This window comes from Nuphar pumila, chromosome 15 (assembly GCF_984573655.1).
Source record: "Nuphar pumila chromosome 15, dmNupPumi1.hap1.1, whole genome shotgun sequence".
NCBI classification, from domain to species: Eukaryota; Viridiplantae; Streptophyta; class Magnoliopsida; order Nymphaeales; family Nymphaeaceae; genus Nuphar; species Nuphar pumila.
Genome location: NC_143263.1, coordinates 43810382 through 43822632, shown reverse-complemented (window position 1 = coordinate 43822632; position 12251 = coordinate 43810382). Strand labels below are relative to the sequence as shown.

Here is a 12251-nt window from a genome sequence, read left to right as displayed (position 1 = left end):
AGCTGAACACCTATTGTTCACCTTCTGCTGGAGCCTATTTTACAAGTTCGAATGAGCTCTTTATGAGTTTATTCATGTCTGCGCCTGTTTCCTAGCCTTTGATTGCCTACCTTTTTTTCGGATCTACAACCCGAAGAAAAGACCTGGTTGCGCTGGCTCAACATGCGATACGCTCATCGTGATCATGGTATTAAACTTACAACGATCAGCCATTGGATTTGGAAATCAAGCCACCAATAGAATGTTAGACTGAGCCCCCAAAGGGTTTGGTGCAGTGGAAAGAGCCTTGGCTACTAGATGGGTGGTCAGGGTTTCATTCCCATAAATAGGGGTATCAATGGGTCTGGTTCACCATATCCGATCCGGACCAAACCCTATAGGGTCTGGGTATGGTGACAAATAAGAAGACACAATTAAGACCCGGGTCCAGACTCAAAGTTCCGATTAATACATGGACTCGAGTATAGTTTGTGAAATTTTATACCAGACCTGAGCCAGTCCCGAGTTCCGATTAAGACCCGCAAAATTTCAATGTAAAAATGATAAAAAAATATTAGTTTACCAGGTATGGTCCGGGTCTGGTTCATGTTCTTATCGGGTCCGGGTATGATTTCTCTTATAGTAGACCTGATTAGGCTCAGGTCCGAACCTAATACCATACCAAAAAATCTGGTCCAAATCTTATTATACCTGATCCAAACCAAACCCGACCCGCTGACACCCCTACCCATAAATGTCAAACCCCTTACATTAATGAGCGCAAGGGATAAAAGTCAAGGGATAAGCCCTTGCTCAGCAGAAACCGGCGATTCCCTGGGGGCAAGGGGAAAGTGACTGTAAGTATGGCAGGTTCTGATCCCGAGAGTGGTTTCCCAACCCCCCCTTCATGAAAAAAAAATAGAATGTTAAACCAAATGCAACATGGGGTGGAGTTAGCATTAACTGAAAGGACTAGCTCTATGCAAATCAGCTGAACTCTGTTTCAGCTTAAGCTTTAGTATTATTATGTTGTTGCCATTCTTGTCTTAAATACAATTGTTGTTTCACTCATGAACTTGCCTTTCCTTGATAGCAGTCTGTGTGAAGTCTTTTATTTTAACCTAAGAGGGGTGTCTGCATGTTATTATTCATCTAGTTTCTCTATCTTTTCTTTTTGCAGAGACAAAATGTCAAACAGATCTCGATCCTAGTGATGCTCCCAGCATTCCTATGCATGTTGATTATTGTCATTCAGTTAGTGGTTAACTCCCAACTTGATAATCTGAAATACCATTGTGGTTGCAAGTGTGTGGACACAAATGGAAGTGGTTCCTGCCAGAATGTATGTGGTGTAGAGTATTCAGATACCATTACACAAGCGGCTGCTTGCCCTGTACCAAGGCCACCAGAATGGCCAGCTTTCTTGCAATTACCTCCCACTCAGAAACAATTGGTGGAAACAGATGGGTTTAATCACAATTCATGCTTGAACAGAAAATCTTGTCCTGTTGCTACACTCTTTACAGGACAAAACAAATCTATAGCAGCAAGTATGCCGATCATAATCTATACTATTTGGTTCACATTAAATATGTTTACTTTTCATCTTGCAGTTTTGTTTGTAAGTGTCATGCTATAGCCCACAATAGCTCCACACACCTGGCTAGGTGAGTTGGCTTAAGGCATTGAAGTTGAAGGAGGTCGAATATTCAATACCCGGGTGCATGTCCTTTGCTGCAAAGACCTAGGCCAAATGAGAAACTACCCCCGATTGTCAGAGGGAGTACTAGTGGAGTTTTAGCTGCAGACACTGACTTAAGTCCAGAGTCAACGTGACAACTGTTGAACTATAACAGGACGTCCGAACCATAAGGGTGGTTTTTTCATGAAAAAAAAAATTTGTATAGACTTCTACGGGTTTCTTTTCTTTATTATTTAGGATAAGTTTGGATGCATCCTATGATCAGGATACATAGAATAAGATGGGGGCTTTGAAATTTGGGGCATAAAGTAGCCCTATCTATCTCAACTGTCTATATAAAAAAAGTACATCCAAGTGCATCATTGAGGTCAAAAACATAATTACGAGAAGAACAAATACCAATAACTATATATCGGAAAAAGATAGCAAAGAAGAAAGAATGGAAGAATTAATTGTTATTTAGCAGTCAACATAAATGTTGAATCTTTTGTTCTCAATTATTAAAGAGTGTAACCAGTTCTTGTGCTTGTTTTTCAGGCTTAATGAATAAGATGAGTGCAAATGATTTTCCACAGGAAACGCTTGATCTTAGCAACCCAAACTCCTGGCTTAGCCTTGTATGTTCCTTCACTCACTTTGCAAGCAATATTTGGTCTTGATCATTTGCCCACATATATCATGGTATTATCTATACAAGTTCTTTGTTTTGAAATCTATATATTTTATATTATTATTGCAGGGAACAGACACCAATCCTGGTCAACCTAACTTCTTGGAACCTGCTTTGGTTTCTAAGTCACCTATATATGTCGTTCTTCCTCGTTGCTTAGCAAATTCCAGTTTTTATGTTCCTATCATAATAGGCGCTAACACATTTATGCATGGTATGCAGTTTCACTCTTTTGAGGGAACCATTTACTAATTTTCAGTTTATAAAACTTCAGTTTGATGTTTGTCTTTCTTTTCATGGATTTAGATGTGGTCTGCATCACTGTAAGATACTTCTGGCATGACAATTCATCTGTAATTAACAAAGATATATATCAAGGTTACAATAATGGAAACTCTGCCCCTAGAGTTTTAGTAGGTAAGTTTGCAAGACACTTTTAGTACAGTTGACATATTTTATGACTCAAAATAGCATCTGCATGTTCATGCCTTGACATCTTGTTCTTGCAGCATATGATTTATTGAATTCCAATCAGACTAATTTCAATGTGATGGTTTGGTATAATTCCATCTATAGCAACCGTAATGAGGGGCCACATTTACTGCGAATTCCAAAATCAATAAACATGGTATGTGTGACCTATTAGAAGAAAACGCAGTTTAATATGATTTTTATGTTGTCACTTGGTTCCATATATATGCATCTTGCTTCTATTCAGCAAATGTCAGAATTGATGATATAAAGAAATCCTAGAGAAAAACCATTATCCATTTTATGTTTTATCAGCGTGGATTAACTAGTTGTAGATTCTGTTATCATACAAGGATTTTGGTTACTCATATTTAGTCCACTTATGGACTAGGAAGTCAATCTTCGAGTTCCATTTTCTATCTTTTTTCTATTAAAAACTTAGTTGTTAAAGCATTAGATACTTCATTTATTTATTTAGTGGTTAGCATTTGTCCACAACCACATTTTTAAAATCAAATTGGAAAGATTATGTAAACATTGTTGGTTCAAATTCCTTTTTTTTTCGTTTTTCAAAACTGACATTCTACTTTTGGAGTAATTATACAAACTTGTTTTTGTTTTTTTGTTTTTTGTTGCAATTAAGATGCCTTGAAGCAGCATTTCATGCATGTTACTATGTTAAAAAAAATTCCTATGAAGTGCCTGAGGTCTGAAATAATACAGGTTCATAAACATGAGACAAAGTAGCATCAGTCTCGCTGATAATAATATGCCAATCAAAATTTTCATAAATTATAGGTGTTACATGGCAAAATGCCCTTAATGAGTTAAAGTTAGTAACTCGTATTCCTTTAGGTATTTTGTTGTCTTCATATCTAAAGTTGATCAAACATATTTGCTCTTACTTGCAACTGAATGATTGCAAGTGTGAAATTTTAAGATCATGATTTCAATTTGGGGTAATAATTTCTACTATAATTTCTTCTATAATTTCTTCATGTGCAGATATCAAATGCATTCCTCCAGCTTTTTGGAAGTAGAGGTTCTTCAGTGCAGATTGATTTTGTAAAAGAAATGCCTAAGGCAGCAACACGAATTGCACTTGACATCTCTCCTTTTGTTGGCCCACTTTTTTTTGCATGGGTCATTCAGTTATTATTTCCTGTAAGCTTAAATTTTGATGATTAAAATATAGAGTAGGGGCATGAATAAGCTGTTACAAACTAGCATTCCAATGTCCAGTGCATTTCTTTTGTTTCTAGGTAAAATTTAATATCTTAGGTAGCATTATTTGTGCAGCTTCACTTGAAAAGGAATGGCATGACTAGGGAGTCGAGGTTACTTCATATCTCAATCTTATGAATTTGACTCATAATTAACTTGAGTCATGATTTTGCAACTTCATTTAGGGCTGTCAATGAGTCGGGTACCCGACCCATCAGGTTATACCCAAACCCCTATATAACAAATTGTTGAGTTCGGGTTTTGTTAGGTCACGAAAATGGAATCCCAAAACCAGACCCGCATATTTTCAGAAATTTACTTTTACAGAAAATGCATTTAAAACACTTGGAATGGGTACCTGGCAAAAAAGCCAGGTCTGGTCAGGAACTGGGCAAAAATCATTACCCAAACCTGGCCCGGATATTGCTCTGGTCAGGTTTGGGTTGACCCAAATATTATTTGGGTCGGCATTTTTCATGCCCATACCCAGGAACTCAGTTTCAAATCGGGTCGGGTACCAGGTACAAACCTGACCCATTGAAAGCCCTAATTTCATCCCTTAAGGCCTTAGTTGGAAGTCAAACAACAATAGAATCAATCTAATGTCAAGTTTTCTGAGTTTCCCAATTACTTTATATTTTCTGTTTTATGATGAGATTTATTTCCTACTGAAGCTACATTATCATGTTTCTTATGAAGTACTCTCGTTTGTCGTTACTTCTATGTAGGTCATTTTGATCTCTTTGGTTTACGAGAAACAAAATAAGCTACGAATGATGATGAAAATGCATGGACTTGGTGACGGACCTTACTGGCTCATCTCATATTGCTACTTTTTCGTTTTTTCATCTCTATATATGATCTGGTTTGCTGTTTTTGGCTATATTATAGGTAGGAAGCAATATGCATTTTTTATTGACGACAAGTGGCGATATGAGAATAATCTATTATCTAAGTAAATATATACCTTTTTCTTACAGGATTGAAGATTTTTCAACTAAACAGCTTCAACATGCAATTCATTTTCTATTTTCTTTATATGAATTTGCAAACTATGTTTGCCTTTATGGTAGCAACAAGATTTTCTAAGGTTATGACTGCCACAGGTTTGTTTATTTCTATCATCTACATAGTATAGTTAAATTAATATTTCTTCTAGCCAATGCTGGTTGGTGGTTCCCTGCTTCTTGCCTCTTAAGTGTTCATGATTTATCAGTTCTTGTGGCTAACTACACATTTTTTGCTATAGTTGTAGGCTATGTATATGTATTTGTATCTGGACTACTGGGTGCATTCCTATTTCAAATCTATATGGAGGACACATCCTTCCCAAGTAGGTGATTAATTAGATGTAGAAGCATAATGGAATTTGGCTCACAATAATTGGTATGTGATTGAAGTGTGCTTCTATGGTTACTTATTGCAGGATGGCGGGTAATTGCAATGGAGATTATGCCAGGATTTTCATTATATCGGGGGTTGTATGAGTTTTTCAATTATGCTTTAAAAGGATATTATCAAGGAACATCTGGCATGAGATGGAAAGATCTAAATGATAAAGAAAATGGAATAAAAACTATTTTTATCATTATGGCTGCAGAATGGTTGATCATGCTCTCTCTATCTTATTACTTGGACAAAATTACTGTTTTTGGAAAAAATGAAAAAAGACCACTGTATATTTTACAAAGGTTGATAAGTAGATCTATGAAGCTATTTAAAATTTCAAGCATGCAAGATATTTCAGGAGCATTTGTTGACCTGGAGAAACATGACATTTGTGAAGAGGTGATCTCAACTGATCTTTATCAAATGAATGCCTATAAGAATTTCTTATTTTTTCTTTGATTGTGTTGGCTTGCTTTATGTGATTAATTCACATTCAGTGAAGTTTTGTATGTTTTTGGATTGTGATAGGCAATGCCTCCCTTAGTTATGGGTTTTAACATTTTTTATCTTGTTTTTCAATCTTTATGTAGAAGGATGTAGCTTGGCAACTAGTAAATGAACCTAGCAGAAATTATCCTATTGTCTGCCACAACCTAAGGAAGGTCTATAAGGGAAGGGATGGCTACCCAGAGAAGCATGCAATTCGAAATATCTCTCTTGCTGTGCCGAGGGGAGAATGCTTTGGCTTGTTGGGTCCTAATGGTTCTGGAAAAACTACCTTTACTAATATGGTTGTACTATATTTTCTTTACCTCTATACCATGATCAATGTGATAGTTCCATCATACAATTTATATTGTGGAGTGAATGAGTGAAACATGTCAATAATTGAATTTTGTTATAGCATCAGCCTCAAACAAGGCTTTAGCTAAGGATGACCATATTTCTATATTAATGCAGAAACTCGTCTAACGGTTGATTGACGTCGAGGAAACTATACACTTCACCAACTTATTATCATATGAAATTCAACTCTCTAGGCGTCATTAGTCTGTATCTTTATAATGGTAGACATATAATAGACAGAAAAGAGTAAATTGATGGAATTATATACATGTCTTATAACAGCTATCACTTATGAAATTTGACTTCTGATACATTTGTATGTATATAGTGAATGTATTCTTTATGCACACATGGATTCTTATCCATATACTATTGGATCTATGGATAGATCTTATCTACTATTGGTTAATGCTTTGTATGAATAGGCAAAGTTCATCGGATCATAAATCCACTAGCATGGTTTTCATAATTATTAAACAAAGAGTGTTGAGAGCTACAAAATAGGTTAAACTCTTTTAAGAGTATGCATAATGCAAATGCTTAAAAAAGTTTAAAATTACAAAAACATGTGTACCTTGTTTGTAACAACCTTCTCTCAAAGATGAATCAAAGTGTGACCATCAAGAAATTTTCTAAAATGAAACCATAAATTTTTTGTTTGTTTCTAAATTATTTTGTAAGGTATTAAATGTTTTATACTGGTTACGAGAACTTGTAAGCAGAGATTGATTTCTTGACGCTTGCTATAATCCTATTTATGAAGTATCTAAAGGAAGCATGAAGTGAAAATATTCTCATTGTTTTGTGTGGTGCCCAAAGGTTCATGCATAATGATTAGGATACCTTGGAAGATACATAATCAACATGAGTCTATGAGAACTATAAAAGATAAACACACCCTGATTGCACTTAACACTAAAATAGTTTTTTTGACTCACAATTCCAAGATCTTATAAGGATTACAGAGCCTTAGCTTGAGAAAAATGACCTTACTTTTAAAACATTCCTATGCTTAGCATTAGATATTATGTTTTTCCCAACAAACTCAATAAACTCTCCATGTCCATCAGGAATATCACAAGGCACTGAAATAGACAAAAATTACACTATCCTCATAATTTCAAATCACCTTCGTAAGATATTTAAAGAAAGATCTCATTAGATAATATAAAGTAGTAGATTAAGTTTCTTGGATTGTATAGTAGCTAAAGCATACAGGTAATTGTAGTTTGGAAATTCTTTTGACAGTATGTTTCAGAGAACACCTTTGAGAATCTTTTGTGATTTGTACTCATATTTTTCTATTTTTATCCTTGCAAATTTGAAATGAATATTTTTTATTTTTATTCATTTGTTTTGTTGAAGTTAGAAACTGAGTAATATAAAAAGTTAAACAGAACTATGTTGATTTCATGCTCTAGGTGTCTGGAAATCTAGCCCCTACATTTGGAACTGCATTTATTGATGGCATGAATATTCAGACACACATGGATCAAATTTACATGCGAATGGGAATTTGTCCTCAATATGAGTAAGAATGCTTATTAAAGTATCATGATTCTGCTTTACGTATCTTTGATGAAAATGTTGTTTCACTAAAATCATAAAGTTTTATTTCATTTGATCTATTTATGGTCATTAAAATAACTTTTTTTATCTTGATGCCACTTCCAAAAGTTATTTTTGTCACCTATTACAACTGCCAGTTTTCATTCACGACTTACAATTTCACTATGCGTGATTAGTAACATATCTTGTAATATTTTGAAAGTCAATGCTTCTGCTACATCTCTCTATGCATTTTCAAAATTGGGTGTTTGAATGCAGTTTGATTTGGGAGACATTAACTGGGAGAGAGCACCTTCTATTTTATGCTAGATTGAAAAATTTCACAGGGACTCAGTTGCAACAGGTAATGCGTGGTGGTTATCTTATTCTGATTAATCCTTATTTAATAATGTGCATGTTTAGGTAAATTTATGATCAAACTTTATGCTGTATATGAATCTAAGTCCTTCAACTAATTGAAGTTTATGCTTTTCGGAGAACTATAGTGATTGCCTCAATAAACTTTAAAGTGTTCACCTTTGGAGATGAACCGATCAAAATAACTGCTCGAGTTTTTCCCAGTAATGCACAAAATTAATTTGTATGTCTATCCATTCGATATTCAATAAATAATATTGTTTAAAAATGCACGAAACTAATATGGATACCCCAGTCTTGTCTTGAAACATTTTACTTTATAGGATACAAAAAAGACATGCTGAATAAGATAGCTGGACTGGGCAGTCACACCACATTATGTGAGGGGCTTGGGTTCAAATCACACCAGGGGATATCCCCCAGCTTGGCTATAAAAAATGAACATAAAAGAGGAAATTGACCATCAAAATGGACAACACAAACATGATGCAAAATATATAACTGTTTTCAATGCAAAAGTTTAAGCTTAAGGTTGCTATTTCAAATTTTGTTCCCCAGAAGAATTTTTTATTTATTTCCTCCTCAAGCTTCTTCCTTTTTCATTTTCTGAAGTATAAGATGAAATAGGAATGAAGGGGAAGATCATATTCACAACTTTGGTGTGAACTTGATAAGAATGAAAAATATGAAGTTTTGATACATGTTAATCTATATGTACCCTGTCATTTATTCTAATATGCCCATTGGAGATAATATCCATGCCTTAGACTAACAGGCATATATGTAGATAGTATGGGGTTACGCATTCAAACTAATATAAACATGCACACTAACTTATCATGGCATATGCATATGCACTCTTTCTGTATTTTCAAATATCATGCTTTTTAAAGATGCCTCCTCCATGAAGACCCAAATTTGTCATGTCAAGGGACTATTATTTACATCTTTCCATGTTCCTTTATGCATGATAGGTGGTGAATCAGTCACTCAAGACTGTGAATCTTCTAGGTGTGGGTGACCAACTTGCTGGTAAATACAGTGGTGGTATGAAACGAAGGCTAAGTCTCGCAATTTCTCTTATTGGAGATCCACAAGTATGACCTGGGATTTGAGCTTTCTATGTTTTGCAAGCTTGGCAAAATGTACAAGTGATTTCTTTTCCTTGAAAACTTTTTGACAGGTTGTTTACTTGGATGAGCCAACTACTGGGCTGGACCCGGTTTCAAGAAATTACTTGTGGCGTATCATTAAGAAAGCTAAACATGGCCGAGCTATCATCCTTACAAGTATGGTTCTTTTTTCTTTCTGGGTTGCTCCCACAGCATTAAGTTTTTTCGTGCACATATCTGATCTAATAAAAGTTAAAAGAATGGTTTCCTTTCCCAGTTAATTTTCTCACCACTCATTAAATTTTAGTGGGAGATGAAAGACTAGTTGATCTAATATTTGAATTAATATTAAACTTGGTTAAATGATCTCTTGGAAAAAATGCAGCTCATTCCATGGAAGAGGCTGAATTTCTCTGTGATCGCTTGGGCATAGTTGTTAAAGGCAATCTGCAATGCCTTGGAAGCTCAAAGGAGGCAAGTTTTATGCTTTATGAACAGAAATGTGATGTTACATCCACTTCATCCATCTGTAGGCGAGTGTAGAGATGTCAATAGGTAGGGTATCAGGGTGTACCCAAACCCACCCAATTATTGTACTTGTAGGATTCGGGTTTCGCTTTGGGTTTTGTTTGAGTCAAGAAATTGAATCCCAAACCTGCATCCATATAATTTAAGGATCGCTTACTTTCACTAAAATACATATAGAATACTCAGGTCAGGCAGGTTCAGGTCAGATATGCAAAAAATCATAAGTTCATAACCCAAACCCTACCTGCATATTGCTCATGTAGGGTTCAGGTTGACGTGAATAATGAAGAGGTCGCCATTTTTTGTGCCCATACCCAGAATTTGGGTTCGAGTTGGTCGGCTACTCGATACAAACCCGACCCATTAACAGCCCTAAGTGAGTGGTTATCATTATATTGCTTAGTGGGAAATAGCCCGTCCCTTAGAGTAAGCCTCATCCATCTTAGAGAGCTCATTGCATACCAACTGTAAAGATGTTGGATAAGATTGTCTTATTATAGCAACTACTTGAGATGTTCTGTGCTCCTAATCCAAGTCATCTTAAGTTGACATTTTTTGCGAACTCGGTAAATCTATACATTATTCTATCTTTCTGGATATGGTTGATCGTAAGACACCATGTAAGATCCCTTCTTTTTTCTATTTAAATGGAAATTTTGTTATTTGTGGAGAATTTGTAGCAGTTGCAAGTTCATGTCTTTATTATGCATCCCTTTGTATCAAAATGCAGCTCAAATCAAGGTATGGAGGATCATTCCTGTTAACTGTGTCAACTGATCCAATGCAAGAGAAGGATCTCGAGGATGTTGTCTGTGCACTTTTTCCAAATGCGGTAAATGTTTATAGAGTTTCCGGAACACAGAAATTCAGACTACCAAAGCAGGACGTAAGAATTTGTGATGTATTTCAAGCAATGCAAATTGCAAAGGAGAAGATAAAGGTCCGCACTTTCGGGTTGGCTGAATCATCTCTTGAGGATGTCTTCTTTGAAGTTGTAAACAGGACATTAGGTGTTTCAGAGTGAAGACAGAGAACCAACTTGCAAGACTGGCACCTTCTCAAAGCCAATTGGATGTAAACCTATCTATTTTTTCATGCTCTGCATATCCATTCATGAAAAGTAAATGAGAAAAAGAAGTAAAGAAGCACAGTGTTGAATCAAGATCTTCTGGATGAGGCCTTCGGCTATAAGTATAGTGGGAAAATTCACCCAGGAAGCTGGTAGTGATTTTTTCAGGAGAAACTCAGCAGTACCATTAATTTTTTCTTGATCAATAGCAGGAAAGCTCTGTACTGTGAAAAATTTGTGTGAGCGAATTTCTTGAAAGCCACAAGCATCCCCTAACATCTCAAATTGTCATGATTAAACTAAATTATTTTCTTTGTAGGTTTATTGTTTGTGGCTTTCATCTGTGGGTAGATGTATTTCTACCTTGTGGCACGCATGTCCATGATGCCACCAGCAGCAGCAGACCTTCAGATTTTGTATGCTATTCTGATACTCTGTTTGTGATAATAGCGTAGACATCAAATATGAGACTTGGCTGATGATGAGTGTCTTCACAACCTTGTAAAGATTGGTTGGCTTAGTGTGTTCTAGCTTATTCACAATGCTCATCTAAGTTTGTTAGACAGATCTTAAATTCACTCTGGTTAAGTACCAAACATGCAAGTTGGACCAAGCCTTCAAAGTTGAAGTAATTCTTTGCAGCCTTCTACCTAGACTAGCCAAGAATAACCAAATAGTAATACTTGAACGCTTCATCAGTATACCTAGGTTACAGAAAAAAGGCACAAATTACTTGCAAAACTCAGGCAACTTAGCCATTAGTCAAATGAATCTTATCTGTTAAAATATTTCAGAAGGAGCATTCGAGTCAACCCACATGCCACCCTTCTCTCTCAGTCAAAAACTCAACAACCCCGGGCTTCGTCTAGCCAACAGAAGCTTTAGTCTTAAAAGAATTTCTCTTTGAGGTTGGCTCTAAAAGAGCCCATAATCTAAAGGAAATTCTATCCTACTATATGAAGGAAAAATAAAGCCAAGACTTTTTCCTAAAATAACTATGCCAAGCCAAAGAAACCTCAATAGAAAGTCAACAGGAAGCAGAAAAAGATAAAAGGAAATTGAATTTCTGCCTGAAAAACAACCGATGTTACATGAAACATGGACAACTGGATTTGTATCCTCAAGAGCTATAGTTGGAACTATTTCATTTTTTCACATCTTACAAACTTGAGCAACTTTGTTCTCTTAAAATGTGGCACATCATTTTAGCATCCAGCATGTATAACGAACCATAATTTTTGAGATAGTCAAACATGGTAGCATCATGATAGAAATGAGAGCATCAGTGCACTACCACCCAAAAGTTTTACACATCTTGAGATGGACAATTTATTG

The 12251-nt window shown here is 35.7% G+C and overlaps 1 protein-coding gene across 1 annotated transcript; it reads left to right on the top strand.

Annotated features, from left to right (window-relative positions):
* The first annotated feature begins 842 nt into the window (after positions 1–842).
* On the top strand, positions 843–10871 carry LOC149815275 (ABC transporter A family member 7-like). The gene is made up of 19 exons (XM_089990510.1): positions 843–867; positions 1160–1233; positions 1286–1529; positions 2219–2298; positions 2421–2565; positions 2658–2768; positions 2861–2979; positions 3828–3986; positions 4775–4937; positions 5027–5152; positions 5296–5379; positions 5473–5834; positions 6026–6226; positions 7703–7812; positions 8109–8193; positions 9182–9304; positions 9391–9496; positions 9705–9793; positions 10578–10871. The coding sequence occupies exons 1-19, from the start codon at positions 843–845 to the stop codon at positions 10869–10871; spliced, it is 2700 nt and encodes an 899-aa protein (XP_089846636.1).
* Positions 10872–12251: the final 1380 nt, after the last annotated feature.

Coding starts and splice junctions, on each gene's coding strand:
- LOC149815275 (XM_089990510.1), top strand. CDS start 843: ATGGCAGGTTCTGATCCCGAGAGTG. Junction 1,530..2,218: donor AAACAAATCTATAGCAGCAA/GTATGCCGATCA, acceptor CTTGTTTTTCAG/GCTTAATGAATAAGATGAGT. Junction 2,566..2,657: donor CGCTAACACATTTATGCATG/GTATGCAGTTTC, acceptor TCATGGATTTAG/ATGTGGTCTGCATCACTGTA.